The sequence below is a fragment of the Sprattus sprattus genome (genome assembly GCF_963457725.1).
Source record: "Sprattus sprattus genome assembly, chromosome: 3".
Classification (NCBI taxonomy): domain Eukaryota; kingdom Metazoa; phylum Chordata; class Actinopteri; order Clupeiformes; family Clupeidae; genus Sprattus; species Sprattus sprattus.
In genome coordinates this window covers 50,713,598-50,739,228 of record NC_137922.1, presented here as the reverse complement: position 1 = coordinate 50,739,228, position 25,631 = coordinate 50,713,598, and the positions used below count along the sequence as shown (strand labels likewise).

General features: G+C 41.7%; 2 protein-coding genes across 8 annotated transcripts in view; one reads left to right on the top strand and one right to left on the bottom strand.

Moving 5' to 3' along the window:
* col18a1b (collagen type XVIII alpha 1 chain b) overlaps positions 1-11,420 on the top strand; it is a 38,790-nt gene extending 27,370 nt beyond the window's left edge. For all 7 annotated transcript variants that reach the window (XM_080835094.1, XM_080835093.1, XM_080835092.1 and 4 more), the window contains 26 exons: positions 689-793; positions 890-958; positions 1,336-1,362; positions 1,457-1,555; positions 1,886-1,921; positions 2,560-2,646; positions 2,759-2,791; positions 3,105-3,140; positions 3,290-3,349; positions 3,686-3,760; positions 4,095-4,130; positions 4,388-4,441; positions 4,642-4,716; positions 5,032-5,106; positions 5,220-5,250; positions 5,433-5,486; positions 5,841-5,875; positions 6,027-6,152; positions 6,452-6,599; positions 6,772-6,836; positions 7,222-7,350; positions 7,482-7,511; positions 7,655-8,200; positions 8,463-8,660; positions 8,957-9,072; positions 9,383-11,420. In XM_080835094.1, the coding sequence (XP_080691220.1) occupies positions 689-793; positions 890-958; positions 1,336-1,362; positions 1,457-1,555; positions 1,886-1,921; positions 2,560-2,646; positions 2,759-2,791; positions 3,105-3,140; positions 3,290-3,349; positions 3,686-3,760; positions 4,095-4,130; positions 4,388-4,441; positions 4,642-4,716; positions 5,032-5,106; positions 5,220-5,250; positions 5,433-5,486; positions 5,841-5,875; positions 6,027-6,152; positions 6,452-6,599; positions 6,772-6,836; positions 7,222-7,350; positions 7,482-7,511; positions 7,655-8,200; positions 8,463-8,660; positions 8,957-9,072; positions 9,383-9,584 (2,547 nt within the window). In that variant the 3' untranslated portion in view covers positions 9,585-11,420. The remainder of the gene's footprint in view (positions 1-688; positions 794-889; positions 959-1,335; positions 1,363-1,456; positions 1,556-1,885; positions 1,922-2,559; positions 2,647-2,758; positions 2,792-3,104; positions 3,141-3,289; positions 3,350-3,685; positions 3,761-4,094; positions 4,131-4,387; positions 4,442-4,641; positions 4,717-5,031; positions 5,107-5,219; positions 5,251-5,432; positions 5,487-5,840; positions 5,876-6,026; positions 6,153-6,451; positions 6,600-6,771; positions 6,837-7,221; positions 7,351-7,481; positions 7,512-7,654; positions 8,201-8,462; positions 8,661-8,956; positions 9,073-9,382) is intronic.
* Positions 11,421-13,085: 1,665 nt separating this feature from the next.
* Positions 13,086-22,885, bottom strand: slc19a1 (solute carrier family 19 member 1; the record flags this gene model as incomplete). Its single annotated transcript, XM_080834193.1, has 6 exons — positions 13,086-13,818; positions 13,977-14,187; positions 14,429-14,570; positions 15,571-15,763; positions 20,290-21,085; positions 22,613-22,885. The coding sequence occupies 5 exons, from the start codon at positions 22,883-22,885 to the stop codon at positions 13,987-13,989; spliced, it is 1,605 nt and encodes a 534-aa protein (XP_080690319.1). The 3' UTR covers positions 13,086-13,818; positions 13,977-13,986.
* Between the last annotated feature and the right edge of the window lie 2,746 nt (positions 22,886-25,631).

Sequence of the window (25,631 nt, the reverse complement as noted above, 5' to 3'; positions counted from 1 at the left end):
TTAAATACTAATGACTGGCTAATGACACACTAATTGCAATGCATGTCTCTGGAGTGGACCCATGCTAAGACAGAGCCAGATATACAGATGCAAGGACCATGGGACATAGAACTCTCAAGAACACAAAAGAGCAGTTTTCCTGGAGCAGTCTAGGTTTTATTAGACGGCTCCTCAGAATGTTGCAAAAGCTTCCATTGATTTGAACGGGCCACACCCACATTTGGAGGTCTGATGTATACCGCTGCGTTTCGGGGTCCTGTTCGTCCTGTCAGGATTTATTTTCCTATACTGACGGATGGACTGTACATTATTCCGCACCCTTAGAGTGGTCTTGTGACACAATACTGACACAATACTGACACAATACTGTGATTCTAGAGTCTTTAAAAAAATACAGTATATATATATTCCTAAAGTGATATTCTCTCACTGGTGTTCTTGATTGTTCACACTCCCACATGTGAATTTTCCACAAGCGAATGAAACACACTCATGCATGCTTAAAATATGTATTGACTTCCAGATAAAGAAAGACATGCAGTGAGAGATGGAGTCCCTGCTGTTTCACTGAATCAAAGAATAAGGCTTCACCTGAACTGACTCCGCTGAAGCACTGTAGATGTGACGACATTTAAATAGCTTGATTTCTTCTGATCTAATTACTCTCAACTTGCTTCCTCTCATCAAGGGTAAACTGGGTAGCGGTGGATTGCCTGGACCCCCAGGACCTATGGGCCCATCTGGACCCCCTGGGCTTCCTGGGCCCCCAGGCCCGGCTGGAAAGGTCACCATTGTAAGTCCCACTCTGGGGATAAACACTACATTGCCCATTCAATATACCATATCAGAACCATTCGGAACCTGTTCATGTGTTCTGTTTGTGCATCAGGAACAGAATGGCACTGAGGTGACCCTCGTTAATGGACCACCTGGACCTCCTGGGTCTCCAGGTCCAAAGGTGCGTTACTGACATCACTCTCTTCCCCCTTGCCATTTTATCCCTGAGAAGAGGAATTGCATAGACGTAATTGGTATGGCAAGAGAAGACAGAGAGGTGTTGCACAAGTGATGTCTTTGCTTCTTAGTGCTGATCCAATCTATTCAGAATACATGGAGGCCTCTTGTAATATACCAGCATGTCACTTTTCCTAATTCGACCTTGTAATATACCAGCATGTCACTTTTCCTAATTCGACATGATCAAATGCAGAGGACTGCTAATAAACCTAACTGTAATGGACGCCAGACCCAGAGTGAAAAGATTTTCTTCTCAAAATCCACCAAAAATGTCAACGCTTTATTTATCCCTTTCTCTCCTTTATTGTTTTCTCTCAGGGTCCTCAAGGTATTCCAGGTCTACCGGTAAGAATCCTGGAAAATGCTTTATTATTCCTAGCATCTTCTAATGTTATTAGAACAGTGCACCTGTGAAGCTGTATTCCTCTTCTCTTCACAGGGAAAGGCTGGATTTCCAGGACTTGCAGGCCAGAAAGGCAGCGAGGGTCCGAGGGGACGAGATGGTTTTTCAGGGATGGATGGCTTCCCTGGTAGACCGGTGAGTGAAACAAAATAGAAAATAAGAAAATTGCATGGTGATCCATCCTGGACTGCAGAACTACACAGTGCATAGCTAAAGTAGCTAGTAGGAATGACAGGTGTGTTTATCTGTTCTTGACAAGACCATATGCCATCAAAATAAGTTTGAGGACGATACCAAAACTAGTATAAAAAAAAAAAGGCAAATTAATGAATACTGTTGTTTTCTGTTCAAATTCTTGAAATTCACCATTTTAATGGAGAGAGTGCTATGTTCAGTATTTCCTTTGTGAAAGCTGGGTTAAATGATGGTTGCTGCAATATGAATGCTGTTTCTCTAATATTTCAGGGGGATAAAGGAGAACGAGGACTCAGGGGTGAAAGGGTGAGTCAAATTAGAGATGGGAGGCCTTACTTACAGAATCAACATGATTGGGGTGCATTTGTCCTATCAGTGGTTTATGCGTATGTTCATGTAGTTACATGGGTCATCATGGTCTGCATCTGGGACACATCCTTGCTCATCTTAGATAACCAACCTAGTGAGAAAATTAATGGATAAAGATTAAAGTCTTTCTTTTTGGTGGATGGTCTAGGAGGTTATCCAACTCTAGGGGTTTGTTTTTTGTTTTCTGAATGCTGAATCAGCTGAGCCATATTCAATGAAGGCAAAGAGGAGCTTGTGTAGATATCCACAGACCTGGGCAGGTGCAATCTGAAACGGTGTGCACTGTTTTAGCTACAGCTTCTGGGTTGTTCTCTGTGTGAAACTGCATGCTACCATCAGGTGTGTCAGAGGGGTAATCCAATCAGCAGTGATGTGAATAAAAACCCTGCCATGTTCAAAAAAGGCAGTGAGCAGTGCGCGTAATAGATCCAACTAGTCCTTTACAAATGCAAGATAAGAATAAGATGTTTACAAAAAAATGTGATGTATTTAAACCGATTCTTACAGGCTCCAAAAATTCTTTGGAGCCCTATTCTATGTCTGGCTGTGTTGTCATATGTGCGTGTGATCTTAAGGGGGAGCAAGGGAAGGACGGAGGTCCACCAGGGCCTCCTGGGCCTCCAGGACCGCCAGGGGAGATTGTGTTCTCGAATGTAGGAGACGTAAGTTTCAGACACTCCCTTTTTACTAAAAGGTCTAGATGTTGCTTCCTGTGTGCACAAATGTTGTCAGCTGCTAGAAGTTTGGGCTGATAATTCTGATATTACCTTTCAGCATGAGGGAGTTGTTGGAATCGCTGGACCACCGGTAAGAATGCATTATTGGATTGATGAATGCATGATTGGATGGATGAATGCATGATTGGATGGATGGATGCATGGATGGATGGATGCATGGATGGATGGATGGATGCATGATTGGATGGATGAATGCATGATTGGATGGATGAATGCATGATTGGATGGATGGATGCATGATTGGATGGATGGATGGATGAAAAGATGCACAGACAGATGGATATGTCAGTGAAAAGTGATTTAGCAACAAAATACTGTATGTAATATGCACTAATGTAATATGCATATCTTGACATAGATTAACTCTTCTTGTTGTTTCCTAGGGTCAGCCTGGTCTTGCTGGTCAGGCAGGATTCCCTGTAAGAATTTTTCCCTCCAGTTCCCCATATTCCTACAATTTCCAATTTAATACTCTTCAATATAACTGTTTCACAACAGTATACACTATTTAAACATCTTAATTCTGTTTATGCATATGTGAATGTTTATACCTCCTGTTCTATATCAGGGCCCAATGGGGCCGAAAGGGGACAGAGGGGAGCGTGGGCAGTCAGGTGTTCCTACTAAGGTAAGACAGCTTCATACAGCCTCTCTCTCTCACCCATCACATACCAGAGAAGTTATCTACCAATAGATTGGCTTCTATCATTTGAGACTCGGTTATTCATACTTACGGGTGTGGATGAAGTCGCTTCATTGAGAGAGAGAGAGAATTAAGGATCCTTAAGCACTAAGGATCTTTGGCATCTAAATCATCAAAACCCCTTGGTTACAATTTTACCTCAGTCCCCACAATCACACATAATACTGGTCCAACATACTAACTTAGACATTAATAAACAAACAAATAAATGAGGCAATCATCAGAATGTCTAACGTATACATTAATTTGTTGATCACACAGGGCCAGAAAGGAGAACCAGGTGTGATTCTGGCTGCGGATGGAAGCCCTGTGTTCCCGGGGTTGGCAGCCCAGCCAGTAAGTGGAAAGGTCTTCTCACCTGTTGGGCTCATAACCCAACCCATATGTCATAAAGTCATCACCTAACCTTAAGACAATGGTATTCAAATTGAATTTGGTTTTGGTGCATGTCCTAGTCTGGGTCCATCACACAGCTAGTAGCTAACTGGGACAGTTTCAAAGTGCCTGTTCTTACAATTTTTTAGATTGAGCAATATGTCTCAGTTCCCCAGTTGGGAATAGGTTTATAACTATGTTCATTTCATTCATTTGTTTTCAGGTGCTCAAGTATAAACAAGTTCGTTTCACGTGTCAGTCATGAGTAATGAATATGTCTGTTTGATGTTTTCAGGGGGAGCCTGGACCAACTGGGCCTCAAGGACCTCCTGTGAGTAAAACTTATAGTGGGAGCTGGTTGTACTGTCATTGAAAGTGTGCATGAATGAATCTGGTCTCTAAATATGTATATTCAGCTGAGACTGGTATTGAAATGCCCTAAAATGTCTTGGCATTGGGTAAAATACCTTTACATCATCAAAATTTGAGTGGCTTTGAAAATCAATCAATTAATGCATTAGCTCCTTTGTGTGTGTGTGTGTGTGTGTGTGTGTGTGTGTGTGTGTGTGTGTGTGTGCCTTTCTTTAGGGTATACCCGGCTATCCGGGGCAGAAGGGGGAGTTTGGAATGCCAGGCAGGCCGGTAAGTACTTTACAAGAATTAGCCTCTGTGTAAAATGTTTAAATGAGACTAGCCTGCAGACTGCTTTATTAGGCTTAGCAGCTCGGATATTTGTCTCAAGGAAGCGGATTAAAGTCTGGAGCGGGCAAATTCATGTCATGCTTTAAAGTGAGTAATTTCTAACATGCAGAGAAAATGACTGTGTATAATGTTGGATTCAGGGGCGCCCAGGCCTGAACGGGCTGAAGGGAGAGAGGGGAGACTCAGCTGGTGGACATGGAGGATATCCGTTCCCGGTGAGGAATGCTTCTATTACAAATGTTACATGTTTACAGGTTGATACTGTACGTTGTCTACCGCACCATGTATGTTATGTCTGTGTCCCTGTCCATGGCCGGCCAGTCTTTTTTCAGGCATGTCGTCTCTATTCCCATGTCCTTGTCCTTTTCGATGTCCGTGCCCATGTATCGTCATGTCATGTCTCGTCTTGTCTCATTTCCAGGGTCTCCCACCTAACAATGTTCTCACTTAAGTATAATCCATTGGATTCGTGTTCTTTCCCCCAATGTCACAGTCATGTCACGTCATATTTCGTCTCATCTCTTTTCCAGGGTCTTCCTGGGCCTCCAGGTCCTCCAGGGCCACCAGGCCCCGCTGGGGCTATTCTCTCATTGGACAGCTTCTCTGTGAGTCAGCATTCAAAATATGGTTTAATTACTATTATTACAATTATTACAATACTGTCTTCGGGAAACTGTTCTTTTAAATAAAGGTCATTCAATGGTAACTTTTTTTATAGAAAAATGGACAACCATCCAGGCATTATCCAGGTAAGCCATTACAAGAAACCCGATGACAATCTAAAAATTCAACGTCTTACTAAAGATTATTTGGTAAAAAATGAGGTAGCATGCCATGTAAACCTGCTTAAAGTCAGTTATTAAGGAGATAATTGTTTGGTGGGACCTGTTTCTATATACGCCATGACCAGCCCTGTTCCTCTCCTCTGCAGTCCTTAAAGGAGACAAAGGAGACCAAGGAGCCCCAGGCATCCCAGGGTTCTCAGGTAAAGACCACTCCTCTCCTCATGCAGGGCTCACCTAGAGGCAGGTTCAGGCCTGACCTGACCAGACACAGAACTACTCCCCTCTAGATTATGGGCCCTGTGTAGAGGGCTGGTCCTCCACTCAGCGAGAGGTCAACCAAGGTCATATGTTCAGCTCAAGGAGCATTCATGCTAGTGAAGACAATCTGTAACTTATTTGACCATAGGTTGCTTCAGATATGCAGAATGAATGGTACTGTTCAAAAATCATTGCCCACTCCAAATACAAACAGGACAGAAGATGCACAGTTAGTATTGGCATAGAGTTGCTGTATTACACTTGTGTGTTATTCAGGTGCTGTCTTTCTTCTGCAGGTGGCACAGGAGGCTTTGACTTCAATGCTTATAAGGTATTGTAATGTGGTTTAGAATGGAACTATTCTATTCTGATTTATTAGTAATTTAGAATAATTACAGCGAAATCTTCACAGTCACAGACAGCAATACTCCGTCTCCCACACTGAGTGTGTCTGTGTGTGTGTGTGTGTGTGTTTTTTCTAGAATGAGCTGAAAGGTGAAAGGGGAGATACAGGCATGAAGGGGGAGAAAGGAGAAGCGGTTGGTGGAGGGTACTATGACCAACGATACGGTGGAATCGCTGGTCCTCCAGGCCCTCCAGGGCCACAGGTAAGGATAAAAGGCTCACTAGGCAGATCTAAGATCCAGCAGGTGGTTCGGAATCCATTATGGCTATGTCATCTGTCATCTATTGCTACAGCCGTTGAAACATGAAAAAGGAATTTGACTAAAACTATTTATTTAAATAAATTAAACAACTAAATAAATGAATGAATGAATGAATATTTTTTACCGTTTGACATTTCAGTCGTTTAGCATTGAAATATATTTGAAGTTGTATTTGTAAGTGTAGACTTCATGCTTGGGGTATAACAAGAATTGCTCTCACCATGTATCACTGTTTTTAGGGTCCGAGGGGAGACTCAATAAGGGGCCCACAAGGACCTGCTGGGCCTCCAGGCCAGACAGGATACGGTCGCCCAGGAAACCCAGGTCCTCCGGGGCCACCTGGACCTCCAGGATCTAACTTACCTGGAGCACATCGACCCTCTCACAGTGAGACTCTCTTGCTAACAGTAGCTCTCAAGCTCTACTTCATGCAGCACCATAAATATGTCTTGGCTAGTCAGGGCTATTGCTAATCAAAAGAAGTGGTTGTTATAAAGATACTTATTGATGTAATACTTCATGAAATGAAACAGTGTGGGTTTTTTTTACTTACCTGCAGCCGTAAATGTCCCAGGCCCACCTGGGCCACCAGGGCCACCTGGAGTTCCTGGTTTGGCCTCAGGGGTGAGTATGGGACCCACATTTCAGTGAGTGAGACAAGGACGAGGTGTAACTTCATGTGTAACTATTACACATGAAGCATGGGCTAAATATAATAAAGGAGTTGAGGAGTATAAGTACAATTCTAACCTTACATTCTCGCATCCTGAAATGTTTGGATTGTAATAGTTTTTAAAATGATAACGACAGACTATGTGGATCAACTTCTATGTCGATCCATCTTCATATTAAAAGTGGCTTACATCCTTCTTTAGTGAATACTCAAAAAACTGTAGTCACATTCTAGAGCTATGCCACTGTCCAAACACAGACGGACTGCCACTGCTATAACATGTACAGCCCCTGGAGAATTCTCTCTGTTATCTGACTTCATGCCTGCTCCTCATAGGTCATGGTTCTGAGGACTTACGACAGCATGGCCTCTATCTCGAGACAACAGCCTGAAGGGACACTGGTCTACATTACAGACAACACAGACCTGTACATAAGAGTGCGAGACGGTTGTCGACAAGTACAGGTACATATCTCGACTCAGTCCCAGATTGTTCTGCATTCTCTAACTTGAGGTAACATCTGTAATGTACTTGTAGATGTCTAAGTTAATATGTATGGTCTATTTGTAAAACATGGAACACTGTCTCATTTCAGCTTGGTGAATACACCCCCTTCCCTAGAGAAGTAAGTTATGGCATTTTGTTAGTCTTCACTTGAATTACCCATACCACTTAACATTGTAACATTTGTTCATTGCATTCATATATTTACTAAATTAATAGTGCACAGTTCATTTAACATTCATCCGTTTCTCCACCTTTCTATAGGTTAACAATGTGGCAGCCGTCAACCCTCCCCCAGTGGTGCAATACCCTCCAGATCACACAGGGCCTGATTCTGGGGCCTCCTCATCCTCTGAGAGAGGCCCCCCTCAGTCTGAGGGCCAGTCCGAGTCCCTAGAGATCCCTACTCGGGTAGGGTACCCTCATCGACCGGAGTCCCCACCCCGGCACCCTTCTAACCCCTTCTATCCTTTCAATCCTGCCTACCCTCCTCACTCAGGGTACCCTCATCAATCTGAATACCCTCCTCAACCTGAATACCCTCCTCAACCTGGGAACCCTCCTCAACCTGAATACCCTCCTCAACCTGGGTACCCTCCTCAACCTGGGTATCCCAAATACACAGTGACATCTCATGGGACCTACCCACAACAGCCCCCACCCGCAGACCCCAGGTACCCCCCCTCACAGCCTGAGAGACGGTATCCGGACAACCGCTATCCCAATGGCCGGCTTCCCAGCAGCACCCACCGAAGGCCCAGTGACCCTCAGCCCCCAGCTTCCACTCACGAGCACAGGGCTGGGCCTGCGGTGAGCTCATCCCACACAAATGTTAGGTTCGGATAGGTTAGCTGGAAGGGAGGAGATTTGCCAGGTAATAAATGTAATAGATAATTACAGGTAATGAAGGTGATTATAGGTAATTAAGTAATGTACTAGTTCTACACAGCAAATCCACAGGAAAATGGGGTTACAATTCAGAAAAAGGGGTCTGTACCATAAGACATTTAAGTCATGCAACCTCAGTGTGAAAAGTTTTGGTAACACTGATATTTCTCGCCTTCCGGCACAGCTGCACCTGATCGCCATGAACCACCCTCAAGAGGGCAACATGCGGGGCATCCGAGGTGCCGACCACGAGTGCTTCTCGCAGGCACAGGCTATAGGCATGAAGGGAACATTCCGGGCTTTCCTTTCGTCAAGGCTGCAGGATCTCTACAGCATTGTGCGCAGGTCTGACCGGGAGCGCATTCCCATCGTCAACCTGAAGGTAGGAGTAAACTGGTCATCCATCCTCTGTTATTACAGAAATGCTCCTCATCGCCTTCTTATGGATAGATAAGAATAGAGACGCAGCTCTGGCAAAAGGCAAAAGGCAATATAGACTAGAAACAGGTTCCAAAAAATAGGTCTAGAATGAGTTTTTACTAAATCTTAAACGTAACTACATATGAGAGTCATTTATTGCAGTACCACTTAAGCATTGCAATATGAACTGTCATGTTTCAACAAAGAACTTTGGTTGTATTCTCTACATTGGGATTTTTTTATGTTCTGTTTTGGCAGGATGAGGAGCTTTTCAGTAGCTGGGAGTCTATCTTCAGCGAATCAGAGGGTAAGATCAGGGCCAACGTCACCATCTTCTCATTCGATGGCAGGGATGTTCTCACTGACGATGCTTGGTAAGTGAACAGGGTTTAACCTGATCTGATGCGCTCTGATCTTCCACTGTTAAGAATTCTACCTCTGAGACACCATTTCAATTAGCAAAATATGAATTTGCTCTGTGCTGACATTTTTGCAAAAACGGCTCTCCATTCTTATTGTGAACTACTAATACTAGCTAGTACAATATGCCAGATGATGGAAATTAGCCAATTGACTACATCTGAGGCATTTACATTAAGATATAACACATTTCATTTAAAAACAACCAACAGTATAAATACTGCAGAGATGACAACATTTGACTGGTGATTGCGTGTTTTTAAGGCCAGAGAAGATGATCTGGCACGGCTCAAGCACGCGTGGCCAGCGTGTCACAGACAGCTACTGTGAGACGTGGCGTGAAGCTAACCACGCCCTCACCGGGATGGCCTCCTCGCTCCAAGATGGACGTCTCCTGCAGCAGACACAGCGCAGCTGCACCAACTCCTACGTGCTGCTGTGCATCGAAAACAGCTCCACTGCCTAGCAACGCTGTCTCGGCAACCACCTCCTTCTCCAGACACCAGTTTCTAGTGGTCCTAAATGCAGACTTTGATACACTGGCCTTTTAAAGATGATGCCAACACTCGTTAATTGGGTGATTTAGAACATAGAGACATCAGTGGCAACAGGTACAAGTGTGTGTAAATCTCAAGTCAGCTAGTTCTGCTTTCTCAAAAAGAGTGCCTGCACATCCTGTCTGGTGTTGACTGGACCTAGCCATAGTCATCCTGGCACATTTTAAATTCCATTGGTGTCTCTTAGCAATTACAATCTAAGTTTTGTGTATTAAGATATTTTAAGTGTTCTTGGTAAGAGTGTCCCTTTAAGATGACCAACCATGACTGTGTAAGAAATGCCTGTCTGAAACTTGTGTGTTTGGACAGATGTCTAGCATCAGGGGGTTGCTTTGTCTGAGGTCAGAGTTCGCAATCACACATTCCAAAACAAAATTGTTTTCTCAGTGCACTTGGGAGTCTGGGTCCTCTCTGGGCCCCCCTCCCCCTGCCTGTGTATTTGAATGCCAGTAAGGATCGCCCCCTCTGTTGAGGGTACCGGTTGTCCATTTCACCCATTTCAATGTTCCAACTTCGGGGACACATACTTTTATGATTGCCCTTTTATCTCAGCTAAAATTAGTGGGGACAAGCCATTCATTCCTAGTTACATTTCCATTAGTGCACTGAGTATACTGTTTTATATGTACTGTATTTATATACATAGCTACCACTGTCAAAACACAACTGTCTCTGAGCCAGGCTTAAATCCATGAGGAAATAATACGTTAATTAACATCTGATAGAGGCACAGAGTACTTTCAGAAAGTAAAATGGCATCAGATTTGTTTTACCTGATTACACTTAACATGGCAAAGTATACTAATATCACCTGTGCTTGTATGTGCCTTAGAGTATGGATTACTTTATATGGTTACAGTATTGGGCTCTTTGTGGTAAACCGAGGCAATGAACAGGTTGTGATTGGTGTTGCCATGTTTGCGTGCTTGTGATTTATGACGATGATGTTAAGCTGCCTTCTGACCAAAGATATAGGGCTGGCACTAGTGGGGTCAATAGATTCAAGGTGCAGACAGCTTTGAAGGTGCGAGAGAGAAAGATATTATTGGAATGGATTGTACATGGAAAAGAATGCGTGTTTTATTTTTTTACATGTATTTTAATTCACCTTTTTCAAAACAACTTTTTTCATTATTGTAACGTCATTTCCCATATTAACATACTTGGTATTGTGCTAGCATTCATTTTTTTTTAAACTATTTGACCTAATCAGCAAACAAGGGTTTGAAAATGTGTACTACCATTTTGAGTTCAATAATTTGCAGATTAACAACACTTAAGGCAAAGTGAACTAACACATTCCACAGTCGCGACTGCTACTACGGTTTTTGAAAGTGGACCCAAACAAGATATCTAAACATACTGACAATGGTTAAGAAAACATGCTGATAATGGTTAAGAAAACATACTGATTGATAAGACATGAGCATAATGTTGAAGTTTTGTGCTAAGGCTGCAGTATTGCCAGTCCCATCCCTTCGCCACTGTTAAGCTGCCAGCCTCAGTGGGAATCAAATGTACTGTACAATATATCATCATGTGAGTCTGGGGATAACACACTACACACACAATATGCAATTTCTCTGAAGGACACTTCATGCTCAAGCCTTTAGCCCCCACTTGTGCACTTCTGAAAAAATGGGTGAGATTATTATATTTCACGGAAGTCATTGGTAATCAATCATTCACGGTTCAGAAATGTATGACTTTTCTCCAAGGCACTGTAACTTTTCTAATAAATGTTTTCCCACAAAATGTTCCATTATCTTTATTCAGTTATGATTCCATCTTATTTTGGGTAGGGTGGTGAGAACAAACTTATAACAACTGAATTATGGGACCCAAAATCATTCATCAAAATGGATTCTTTCATAAATTTTGTGGATTTAGATGTTGCCAAAGAGTAAAAAACAACTCTGGTACATATTTCAGAGATTTATTTGATTACAATCAAATACAGCAATAGTAGTTTCACAGTTATAACTCAAAACATAATCAATATTAGTATAAAAAACTAGCGTAATCTGTTAAGAAAAGAAAACATATCCACTGGCTCACACATAACAAGGATCAAGTTCCTTAAGAAATTCAGTTGTTCTGGATCCATACCCCACACAAAGAGTTAAGATAATGTATGCTGGACATTCCTCAGCTATATCATGGCATTTCAGGTTGCAAAAGTGTAACATATCAATTACACACCACCAAGACGGCGGTGTATGGATCTTTCATAACGCAGAAACAAAGCTGCTTCTCTGTAAATAGTGATTTTCTTTTTAAAGTGATCACTATTTGCACAGTGTTGACGTTTGAAATGACATCCATGGTGGCTGCCCTGACGAATAAAATGACACTAAAACTCAAGAGAAAGACAACTTCATCACACAAATGATATCTGTCTTTTAATGACATAGGGTGAGAATGATTAATCACAATAATCTGATTCCTCAGTTTCCTGAGGGATTTCTTCCTAAAAAAATTACAAAAAGTGCTGTTTTAAAATAAACCAGTGAGGTGCAGTTAAGTGAACATTCCTACCCATTTATAAATAGCTTCCTACTTTGGTTTGAACAGGTGAACATGATAGTATAAGACACCCATTTTCATTTTTGCATTTTTACCTTTCTATCATATCAGGATATGGCACTAGTGTCAAAGTCTTCACATGGGCCATACACATTACATTCTAGTTTGCAGTTCTGGTGTGTGTAGCTGCTACCCTGTAGAAATGTATCAGTCTTTATTAAATGCTAACTACTCAAGCTAGCTCAGGCTAACAAAGATGCTGTAATTAGTTACTCAACAAATCACATTTACAATCAAACAGACTAAACACAAAGGGAGTGTCACTAATTTGGAGAATAAAGAGAACCTTTTTGTGGATGACAGCAGAAAAATATGACCTGCCGCCCACTGGTAAAACAAATATATATATAAAAAAATAATAATTATACAGTTAAACTATAATTTGATGCATTTTGTTGCATTTCTGGGAACCAGTAATCAACACAGCAGCACATTAACTCTTTGACACTGCTTCATCTAAAGCATTGATGCGTACTGATCACACAGTAACAACAGTGACTGACTGATCTGATATCTTCCCATCATCAGGAGGCCTGCAAGTACATGCAGCACCCACTACAACCCTCACCAGCACCAAAACGGCATTCCACATTTGCAGGAATTATGGCTATTTCAAAAACCAAGCGCTCCGAGTGGATACAACTTTGGCTATTGTACCGTATGTACGACAATACCCCGAACATGTTACTGGATAACCAGCTTTTGACATTTGTTTTTGATGGTATACAAGTTCCATTTCCCTTCCATGGATGTGTTTGTCTCAACCACAGAACCACCAGTTGTGCGTGTTTACACAAGCAGTAAAAAGAGCCTAGGTAGCGCATGACTAGACAAAGTCTGGTTCAAGAAACAGGCTTATTGGTTTATCTGCAACTACAGTCATGGAACTCCTGGAACTTCTACAGTTCATTAGAAGGGTGTCCATAAAAAGAATTGGGGCGCAAGTATGGGCTTAATGTAAATTGAATATATTTTCCATATCCATGTGGAATGATTCTCATTTTACTTGGCAGTAAGAGAAACAATTAATACAGTGACGTCCTGCATTTTCCTGACCAGTTCTGAACGCTGCACAGCAGGGAACAGTTGGTAAAGAACTTCAATGGCAGAGCCCTTCCAGCATTACTTCAAAACAAACGATTTACAAAAAAGATCACTAAACAGTCAATGCCTCAAGGGTCACCTTAAAACAAAAGAGTAACATACAAATTATTTTCTCTAAAAGTTACACTGTCAATTCTTGAGGTGACAGGCCAAAAACAGACAAAACCGTTATTCCAAAAATATACAATTGTCAAAAGGTGTGTGATCTAAATATGCTAGAATTAGAAGTAAACACTACTACTACTCCAACAAGTTGATATTCAAACTGTTACATATGATGTGTATTAAACGACCTGGGAATTAAAATGTGGCACAAGGCACTTCTGAAAAGGTAAAGGATCTCTTCCTTTTTTGAATCTACAGTCATTACTGTATACAGCTGTATATCCTGTGGAATCTGTTCGGTTAAGTCCCCTTCAGTACCAGCATCAACTCAGTCACTATATCTCCAACCTTTAAAAATGAGAGAGTAATAATTATTAAACAAATTACAAATACTTTGTTAGTTAATGATCTACCAAGGGGAATCACCCCTTGTGCTTTGACAAGTAGATTAGATTAAGAATTGAAGTTAATGAGATTGTAAATGACAGCTGGTGTATACTGGGTACCTGTGTGAACTCAGTTTTTCACCCCGCTTCCATTAGAGAGAGGTTCTGTCTCTGTCGGCTCGGACACGGCCTGGCTCAGTGCTGTGGGCGGGACTTCAGTCTCAGCCCCGCCCTCTTTGCGCTCACTGCGATAGTGTCGTGTGATGACCCAGGCTGCACATACCAGGTAGACCACCGCAAGCAAGACAAAGAGGGCGAAATACACGAAAAACTAAAAGGGAAAGACCCAGGAAAACAACTTAGTTCATCAGCAGTCACTCAAACAATGTTCACACAAGTCTTTAATGAGATTTAGTCAAGGGAGTGGAGTTTCCAATTCAACAAGCTGCTTCATAGGGGAAGGATTCAGCTAATACAAAAGCACTGGTGCATGACTGCCATTTGAATGCTAGATTTGGTATGATGGAGCCATTTGGACTACAACATTGTAGTTGTCAGTTTAATTTTAGTACCTGGGAGTCAACTGGCAAACTCAACCCTCGTTTATCAGCGATTACGAAGACGATTATGGATTTCAGGATGGTCCCGAGGAAAGTGTTCACTCCGAACACCAGAGCACACAGCTCTTTTGTCAGTGAAGATGCAATCTGGTAACTGGAACACAGGAGTAAGAGGGAGGGAAAGAGAAAGTGAGAGAGAAGCAAATATGAAAAAGTGCAGGAAGTAAGGCAAGTGGAAAAAAAAAAACAATGGTTTGAAAAATAATAAGAGATAATAAAATTGTCATAATTTACACTCCAGAGATAAGAAAATAACATTCTAATGGCAGGTGTCTATTCACTGTTCCTAATGCTCTTGGAAACTGAATGGTAACTATAACACCAATAGTGAATATTATTTCAACGATTGACTGAAAAGCGGTCCATAGTTATAAAAGGTTACTACAATAAGTGTAGTGAGGCAAGCTAATGAATAAACAAATAAACGTATTCTCTCATTCTGCCAAGTGGTGTAAACACAAAGAATTCCATGGTTAAATAACATGGTATCTGCAGAACTAGCAAACTGGCAAGCTAGCTAGGATAGAATCAAAAAACAGCTAGCAAGCTATTTGGTTAAGCTATAAGGATTCGGACTCAGCAACAATTAATCAGGTGTAAGCAAGCAAACTATCCAACCACATCCAACAGGTTGGCTTCTTTTTAAAACGAACCAGATGTTTCCTTTGTGGGCTATACGTGTGCTCAGGTATAGATCAGCAGAAAAACAGCCTTAAAAGTGTCCTGTTAAATATAGGCAGTTTTGGAGTTTTTTTGCATCCGGGACCGTTATCTACTAAGATGTGTACAGACCAAAATAAAATTCAAAATAATATCAACTAATCACAAAAAGAAAAAAAGGACTTTCCATAATCCTCGTGACATGGAACCAGTTATGACATTAGTTTCCCTCACATCATCACACTGGTCAGGTTTGCACACCTTGAAGTTTTTATAACATCTATCCTGACAAGGAGTCACTATGACCTGCAAACTCCAGAAATCCTTGCTATTCATTAACAGGTTGGCAGGATGAGTGTGTGTGTGTGTGTGTGTGTGTGCCTTTTATAACTTACTAGGCAATAGTAGTTAGGCCACTTGTACTTGAAACTCACATGCCAATGGGAACCAAGAACTGGTGCAAGCCTCTGAAGACGATGTAGGCAAGGTAGCACACCCAGATGTTCTCCGTGCTGCCCATGAGCAGCAGGAAGGCGGCCATGATGGCTGTGATCACACCAATCACCAGCTCCGACCACAGATTCCAGCGGATCTTCAGGTAGCCCGCTGCGAACGACGTGATGGCACCTGAAACCATTACGCACTGTCATCAGGGTCATTTCCGAAATGGTATGTATGAACAAAAAAATGACTTGTCATTACTTCTTAGAAGCAACAAACAAATGTTCTCAGAACTCAAGTCATTATAATATAAGCTATGCAGTTCAGAATGGCATTACATCGTTACAAGAGAAAGTGACGTGTTCAAACCAGCAGATCAAATAAACCACAGTTGACCTTGAACTGAACACGCTGAGGTAATCCGGTCCCAGATGTGCTGCAGTTAGTTAAGATAACACCCAGACCATAAATCACAATGCCTGGCAGTCTGCTTAACACAGCACTAAGAAACAAGTGGCAAACATGACTAGGGGCAGCAAGGAAGTGCATTGAGTGCACTGAGGAAAGTCCAACATGGACTGAAATGTTTACACTTTTTCACTATATGTACAATCTGGCAAAGTAACAAATAACAAGCATTGACTTGTAATTGATTTACAGGAATGGATTACCACTGAAGCGGAAAGTTCAGTATATACTTCCAAGTGAGGACCGCAAAATCCAGTGGCAAACTAGTGAATCAAGCTGTCAAAGTATGGCTGACACATAACTGGTACTCATTGTATGGTTCCTACATAACTGCACAGAACTGTCTAGGCCACATGTGACAAACTCAGGGCCTGACAAGCCATTTCAAGCCAGTTCCATTGATTCGAATGAGCATCGGTGAATGATTTGGCTTGCCTAATTTTCCCTCAAGATTAATGAAGTATCCATCTATTTCCTATCTATTTATCCATCAGAGCTTGTCTGCCGCGGCCACTGGTATGTCGAACGCACCACAAATACTGCCAAGTCCCACAATGCACTGTCCCCCCTTTGGTAGCATATGTCAATTTAGGGAGCGCTTGCCCCACTGTCCGGCCCTCGACTAAGACCCATTTTTATTCATTTATCTGTGTATATCTGTGTATTTAAGTTTGACACCCCTGGTCTAGGCACACCAGGCTCATAGGGATAGGTGGAGGTCTACTAGACAGACAGATCCATGTGATGGAGGCGTTTATTACCAACATCGATCCTCCTGTTGTTTGGCTGAAAGAGAAGCCTGTGTGTAGCCTGTGAACCCACATGTTAAGCCAATTAGGCACCTGATAAGCTTTGCCTGGCAACAGTCCAACAACAGTTACACCATTCTCTTAAAGGAGCAATCCGAAATTCTAATCCAATACACTTTCTGTCAAATTCAGCTTATTGATCCTCAAAGTCCTTTAGCTGTCTTTTCAATGTGTAGGCCTATTGTTTCCAGAAGACACTTAGTGATGAACACATCTGGATTTTGAAACACAGCTGGCTATAATGTTGATGGTTTCAGTTTCTTAGATTTTTTGCAGTTCAGTTAGCAAAAATGTTTCCTTTATCCAAGACAGCAAAGGACAATTCACATAGAGTGCTTTGTGAATATTACAGATATTATTACAGATATTATTCAAAAGTTTTGATAACGTTTAAGCCTGTAGATTTTTTTTTTTTTTTTATGTCAGTGACATTTACTTAATTAACTTAAACATTAACTTACGTTAGCTGCCTAGCTGCGTGGATAGCAAGTATGATAATTATAGCAAACAAGACATTTTCTATGTGTAAGTCCTGTTTTTTTTCCTCCAACATTCGAGTATGTGTCTCTTTACTTGGCAATTCACACAGCTAAAGTTTAAACTGCTAGGTAAGGTTAAAGGCTGTTTTATGAGAACGTTATTGTCTAACTTAAGTTTGCTAGAGAGCTTATCTTAACTTATTTTTGCTAACTTTGCAAACTATCTTTGCAACTTTGGCCTTATTAAACTTTTAGAAATGTTTTCTTCCATGCCCTTAAGGACCTCTAGGATAACACCATCACAGCCTGTCAATCAGTTATTTTCTCCTCTTTTAAGGCATTAACATATCAGCTCTCGCTCTTCCTTTTTTTTGTTGTCAAAACCAACATTTTTACCATTAAGTAACAACGTTCTTTATAGTTTTATTTTGTTGTTGTTAGCTGCTCACATTGATTTGGATTTCTGCCTGTTTTTCTTCCAGCATCTCAGGATGGATTTTGCACCACTTTGGTTTGTCTCATTATAGGTAGTCCATGCGAGTCAAATGTATATGTTCTACTCCTGCAGCCACCCACACTGTTTCTGCTTCCTCATTGATTGCCCCTCACCAGTTAAATAGTGGAACTGAATCTGGTAGGCTATGACAAACAGTGAAACCTCATGAAGACCAAGTGACCGTTCTACCTGTCCAACCTAGGTTTCTAAAGATGGAAAAATGAATAGTAAAATGAAAGATATACTTTTGAAATGACAGGAAGTCATTGGCGTCCAAAACGGATGGGGAGTTCCAATGCAGTTTTACTAGAAAGATGATGAGAGTGATTGTTCCCCTCAAACGCTACCTGAACAGTTTACAGTCACAGTATGGAGGAGTTTAAGTTGTCCTCCACTCCACCCCAGCAAAAGATATGCTCTTTTACACTACACTTTTATAAAAAAAAGACTTTGAGAAGAGATGCCAATGGAAAATAAAAAGCAATGAGAATATGCACAAAATTGTATTTTGCTTTTTTTTCATACTGGTACAGTAAGAAGCAGTTGCTGGATGTTTGTTTTGGGTCTTTAGGTTAGTAAAAAATGTAATAATCACCATTTATTTAGAAAATTCAGAAGTCAGACTTCTTTATGGATTTTATATTGAAATTTGAGAGCATTTAAAAACATTGACGACAGACAGTGTTACTACATGTCTGAAAACATTCACTGCACTGCTAAATAGTTTGACAGTGTCAGATAAGGCAAGTCTGAATCAGGGTAAAACTGAAAATTACGGCTGCGTTCCAGGGAGTACCTATACTCATCCAATGTCCCATACAGAGACCAATTATCCCCTGGAGTTAGTTCCCATATACAGAGACCAATTATCCCCTGGAGTTAGTTCCCATATACAGAGACCAATTATCCCCTTGTAACACCCACCAACGTAATAACTTCCCACCAACGTAATAACCCTGCCAACGTAATAAAAAAGTGTGCATTTCAGACGTAATAGCCCGGCCAACGTAATAATTTCCTGCCAACGTAATAATTCTTGCCTCCTGCCAACGTAAATTTGTGTGTTTATCAAGAAAGTCCTTTTGCTGGATTTGTTTGTGTGAATAACAGCTGCAATTAAATGCAGACTAAATCTTTCATTGTGTTTCTTCTTGTGTCAAAAGTGTAGACTATAACTGTGAACACACTTATAAAACATGTCCCTGCTATGTACTGATAGATCACTGATAGACTAATAGACCACTATGAGAAACATAAACTATCATTGTCACTTTCATATGTGTCACATTGTCACATTCGTGTGTATGTGTGTGTATGTGTGTGTGTGTGTGTGTGTGTGTGTGTAGCGCCTTTGTGCAAATGTCTTTTCAGGTTGGGACTGCAGCGTTTTACAGTCTTTCAACGCCTGCTACCTGTCCCTACACTAAGACTTGATAATAACAATATCGGTGAAAATAAGGTTGGCAGGAGGCAAGAATTATTACGTTGGCAGGAAATGATTACGTTGGCCGGGCTATTACGTCTAAAATGCACACTTTTTTATTACGTTGGCAGGGTTATTACGTTGGTGGGAAGTTATTACGTTGGTGGGTGTTACATCCCCTAGAGTTAGTTCCCATATACAGAGACCAATTATCCCCTGTAGTTAGTTCTCATATACAGAGACCAATAATCCCCTGTAGTTAGTTCTCATATACAGAGACCAATTATCCCCTGTAGTAAGTTCCCATAAACGGATATGTTTTTATCTACATTCTGGACATGACAGACGTGGGAAATATTCAGAGTGCATATAGAATGCCTACTGATATGTTCCCATTCTGGCGTTCTAAGCTTGTCTACCCTACGTGCCCTCAAGCGATTGACCAGTGGATATACTATTTTAAATATACCCACAAACGGCCTTCTGCCCTTTGAGTCATAGGTTTCATTTCATTATAGAAACACAGGGGGGAAGCAAGGCTTTGCCCCGACATGATTAATGAAATCCATTACAGATTCTGAATTCAGTGACTATTTACATTAAATCCAGCAAAAAAAAGCGTGCTTCTCAATGCAGATGTGTCCTCTGGAAACACTTGTGTTTTGTTGTCTGAATTTGCCATGCATGTTCTTCATGCTGTGCACGTGTTGTGAAATTGATGAAGCGGTTTTCTTAATTGCTTCTCTTTTGTCTATTTGCATGCGGTTGTAGCGTGTTTGCCCTTTTAAGCAACCATGCCATTCATTCCCTCATAGGGATTTGTTTTTTTTTTAGACAAAATGGCACTTGCAGAAATGCTGATCTGCAGCATACAAAATGACGATGGTCACTTGCACTCTCTATTCCAGCCAATTAACATGTGGCATTCCAAGAGCACAGAAGGGAGTGGCGTAAGTTGAGCTCACTTGCTGGTGAGCTCAAATATCAACAACCCTTTTCCAGAATCACAGGCTGTCCCTTTATGGCAGGAGTCTTACCTAGTAGTGTTGAAGCTGCCTCCACCAGGCCGTTGTAGACCTTGTTCTCGGTGGAGGGAGCGAGCTGGTTCCACAGAATGTGAACGTAGAAAAGCACCAGATAGTATCCCGTGGAGTTGAACACCCACCACAGGCTCCAGAGCCTCAGGTTGGGCACCCGCACCACGTTCCTCAGCTCCTTCAGCATGCCCACAAACACAGAATTCTTCCAGGAGGAAGAGGGGGACTGCGGGGCAGGCTCCACCTGGGTGCCATCGGGCCGCATCTTGGCCAGCTCCGACTGGGTGGCACCGTTGGCGGCGGCGGCGGCAGCGGCACGCTTCTTGCCCTCCTCTGCACGCCAAGTCTTGTTGAAGAACATGCTGCGCTGGGGCCAGGGCAGGCAGCCGGAGAGCAGCAGGCCGAAGGTCACGAAGCCCAGCGAGATGAGGCACAGCGTGGTGTAGGGGACGTCCTGCCACACGCACAGCTGGCCCAGCACCGAGCTGACGAACACGCCCATGAGCACGGACGAGCGCGAGTAGCCCGCCACGAGCTGGTACTCCGACGGCGGCACCAGCGAGAAGATGTAGGAGGAGTAGGCCACGCGCGCCGCCATGGTAATGCCGTAGAAGAACTCCATGGCCTGCATCTCCAGCAGCGATGAGCCCAAGTAGAGTAGCAGCCAGATGGCGACGTGGCTCAGACTCTGAAGCACCAGGACGGGCTTGTAGCGCATGAAGTCCGTCAGGAGAAACACTGGCACCAGCACCACCATGTAGGAGTAGGACAGCACTGGGGTGATCTCATTGGTGACCTGTTAAAGAACCAAAACGACAAAAAACAAACTCAAAATTTGGCCAAATAAGTGCCTGTTCAAGGTCATGCTACTCTATGTTTGTCATGGCAGCTAACACATGATATGAGACCAAACAGAGTTGTGCAACAGGTGTCAATCAATCAATCAATCAATCAATCTGTGGTAACTGAGGTAAATGTTCCAAGAACAGAGCTTTCCAACACTGAGATCTGTTATCTGTGTGGAAAATAAGACTTAAAAATAAATTTTCCAAAATGGCACAATGAACAGAATGTGAACTATTGAACCATAAGCCTGAAATTTCAACCCCTCTAGAACCTGATCTTTACCGGTACACTAATTTAGTAAAAAAAAAAAAAAAAAAAAAAGTCCACCAAAGAGGGGCTTAAACCCAAGAACAACCAACTGAAATGAGTCAGCAGGGTTTGTGAAGAGAACAAGGCCCTCTGAGTTCACATTGCCTTTTTGGCAAAAGATTAAATCAGGCCTGCGCTGCCCCACTTTACAGGAATGTGAACTTTGTCACAGTGAGAGCTGACCACTGCCCTCCAGCTGCCACTTTGGCCCTGGGGGAGCTCATGTCTCACACACTCTCTCTCTCTCTCTCACACACACACACACACACACACACACACTCACACGTTACAAAAACAGCTGGGCCAAGAAAAACAACAAACCAAGCTATTTTTTAATAACCAAGTCTTGCTTTCAAAATGTAACTTGTGACCAGACCTATGCCAAAAACATTTACAGTATATGAGACAGGCATCCTTAAAATAGGAAAATGACCAGCCAATTGTTGACAAAAGGTCTTCCAAGCGATCAATAAATGAGTGAGTAGGTCATGTTCAAAGGGCATTTAGCAGACATTGCCGCTGTAGACCTGGGCCGCCTCATGCACATAAAGCAATATTACCAAACCAGCTGGACAGAAGAAAAACCTCAAAACAAGATTTTGAAACCTCAGATCAAATAAGCAACAACACCAAATCAGCTCGACAGAAGAAAAAGCTCAAGTCATAAAGATGGTCTTTGCTACAATGAATCCTACTGCAGGATAATAGCCCTTTTTTCATTCAAAAAGGCCAAGTAAAGCTGAACATCTAGTATCCAGTAATGTTGTATGCATTCTGACTTAGTCCTTACTGTAGATTACACTTTGACATTCTTTACTATTTCAACAAGTTGTCTTTGGACAAGGATATGTGTGTGCTGGTGTAAAACAGGAAGTATCTTTAAAAGCCCACTCCCATGACACTCACATTGCCTTATATGACACAGCTAAACGTTTGTCTACAGAGAAGTGTTGCATCAAAGCCAAGTACTCTGAATACTCCAGCTGTTTCTCCCACAGTTAATTTTCCTTAGGTTGCTTCTTTCATTTTAAAACGTCTCACCCAAGTGAATCCCAGCACACCTACATGCTTCTCGCAATATTTATTATATTTGTATCAAGACTACAGCAAGAGATTGAGTCAGGACCCAAAGCATTGACCCGGTGTTCCCAACTGGCAGATGACTCACCTGCTCACTGGTGAAGTTCTTGGTGCTGAGCAGGTACGGCGTAATGAAGGGCTCGCCAGGCTTCAGTTGCACCATGAAGCCGTAGATGCAGAGGAACATGACGGACCACTTCCAGGCCTGCAGAGGCCCACCATTCTGAGCCTCAGGGTCAGTCTTTGACTCGGTGGGAATGGGCTGAGCTTCTTCATGATCCGGCAGGTGTCCGTTCTCCTCTTTGTCAAGCGACTCCTTACTGTCCTTCATGTGGTCTCCACTGGCCAAGCTGTCCACCATTTTCTCAAAGTTCTCAGGACTGCAAGGGTTTGGACCAGGGCTGTCTGATTACCAAATTGGCAACTATGCGCAGAACCCAGGTTGAAAAATAAGTGTGACTTAATAGCAGTTGTGTTTTTGTTTTTTGTGCGCTTCGTTTAGGATAAGTGCAGTATAGTAAAAGATCATCCCTTGAAGGGAGGTTGGCTATTACAGCTGTTGTTCATAGGCATGTTAAACATTGTTGAGACTAAGGAAGACCCTTTTATAACTAAATGAAGAGGGTCACACTACAGTGCAACATTTTGTTCTGTCGGACGGACGGCGTTAACCTCTGTCCCCCCTTCAGGGCACAACAATGATTGAAAAGAACTGGGGCAGGAGAGAATCGTCAGATCTCAATATGCTGCTGAAAACCTGAAAACAAGAAGAAAACTGTCAAGTGTTATTTTCTCATGATATCGACACACTTTCGATCTTTTCAAATCATGAAAAAAAAACGGCAAGGCAGCAAAAGTCACCTCAAGACAAAGGGTCTGTGAGAGTGAAAATTGCAAGGAAGCATTTTTCACCGTCGAATGCATGCGACTCTCGTGTCTTTCAGTAGTTTGATAACACGTAAGAGCGAATAGTCAATGCAAGTTAAGAAAGAATAATCAATACGAATCATCATATGCGACAAAGGTGTTATGGTAGCTTAGCTCGTTACGTATGCTGCTGTGAAATAGGCGGCTTAACAGTAGGATCGTTATACAAATTCTGGTATGTTTTAGAGTAGCCTAAAAACATAGGTAACACAGTTTGATAGGTCAACATTCAAAGCACTTACAGGGCTAGCGCTTATCGACCAGAAACTGCAACGACAACACAACACACCGGCATCTATTCTCACGTTTTATAGCTATTCGCACTAGCGAACATGGGCATAGATGTGCTGCTCATTCACATAACTGCTTTGCACGTCAACGCAGCTGCAAAAATTAACAACTAGCTCAGTGCACTAACTAGACACGTGGCTCAAAAAAAGTCAGCCAGAGTAATGCCAACCAGTTAAATGGCATCGACTAACATCTGATAAACGGTTAATTGACTCAAACAATTAAGTTTACGTGGCAAGCGAATAACATCAGTAATTTGCTCCAAAGCCAACAGAATATCAACAATACCTTGGCTTAAACCTCAACGTTAGTCTCAAAACATTCACAGTGAGTTACTATTACAGAATATCAGGATACTTGACATGGGTTTCTTATACAAAGAGAAACGCTAAATCAATCGTCTGATGCCTCACCTGCAGCTGTTTACGGTGACACTTGTGCTTACATCAGGCTCGCTTCGATAGTCATGTTGCATGCATTTCGAATTTTGCATGAACCAGGCGAAGTTTTCTTGCTCTTCTTTACTGGTATATATTGCATGGCAAACCAACGTATTTTACGATACCGCCACCTATTGGATGGGAAGTAGAATCAAACTGAAGAAAGGGTTCAGTTGAATGAAGGCTAACAGAGCGGATGAATGGAGAGTGCATTTGAAGTTGAATTAACTCTAAAATGTTGTAAGTTAAGCCAATTTTATACATTTAAAGGTTCAACACTGTGTCCATCCAATAGCAGCAACTTTCCTGACTAAAAGCGTGGATTCGGAGTTCAAATCCTGACTTCCATAGACATATAGTGCCTTGCATAAACTATTGTATTCACCCCCTTGGATGTTTTATTCTTTTATTGCTTTTATAAATAAGTCATGGTCAATATAAGTTGGCTTTTTGGACAAAAAAAAAATGAAAAATAGCCCTCTTTAATGTCAAAGTGAACACACTACACAGTTCTTATATTGACCATGACTGATTTATAAAAGCAATAAAAGGGTAAAACATCCAAGGGGGCGAATACTTATGCAAGGCACTGTATATGCTGGGCTGTATATTACTGTCTCAATTTGCGTTAAAATGGTGCATTTAGCTGCCAGAATGAAAAAAATTCTCTAGGAAAGCTGCCCCTGCACTAATGTGATCGTCCCTGTTCATCGTGGCAAATCAAATCTTTATTATGTGGCCCCATAAGGAGGGTGGTCTGCCCTTACAAAATTGTGACCATCCGGTTCCAGTGGTGTAAAAAGCTATTGTGTGTCTGAAAGATAGCCTATGGACTATATTTCTACATGATAGCAACTTGGATTTGGTAGCTTTATGATTTTAGAACCACTCATAAGACCTCTTATTGGGACTTTTCATAAATGTTTTATTTAAAAAAAAAATCCTTTACTATATGTGACTACAATCATGCAAAGTTCATAATAATAATAATAATAATAATATGAGAGGTTTGTAAGTAAGCAAGGAATGAACAGTAGGGACAAAGGGGATAAAGAGGATTTGTCTGATTAGGATACATTAATTATCTATAGTAATTAAGTGAGGGTAATTAACTTAAAATATTTAATATTAAACTGAATAACTATAACTGAATTGCAGATATCTGAAATCTGAGTTTTGCTAGTAATAATTAGCCTATATTTGCTCAAAACTGTAATTCTGGATATCTGAAACTGAAAGCCCATTTCAAATGTCCAAGGAAGCATGTCATTGTGCATATCTGAAATGTTCATTTTGACTAGAGAAATGTAATTAAAGATATTAGCATAAATATATAGTTTTAACTAGTACAATTAAGTTGTAGATATCTTGAAAATACATTTTTAAAATTGAAAAAACTTGACACAATAGGCCTTGCGTGTGATGAGTGTTTTTTTTCAACTAAAAAAA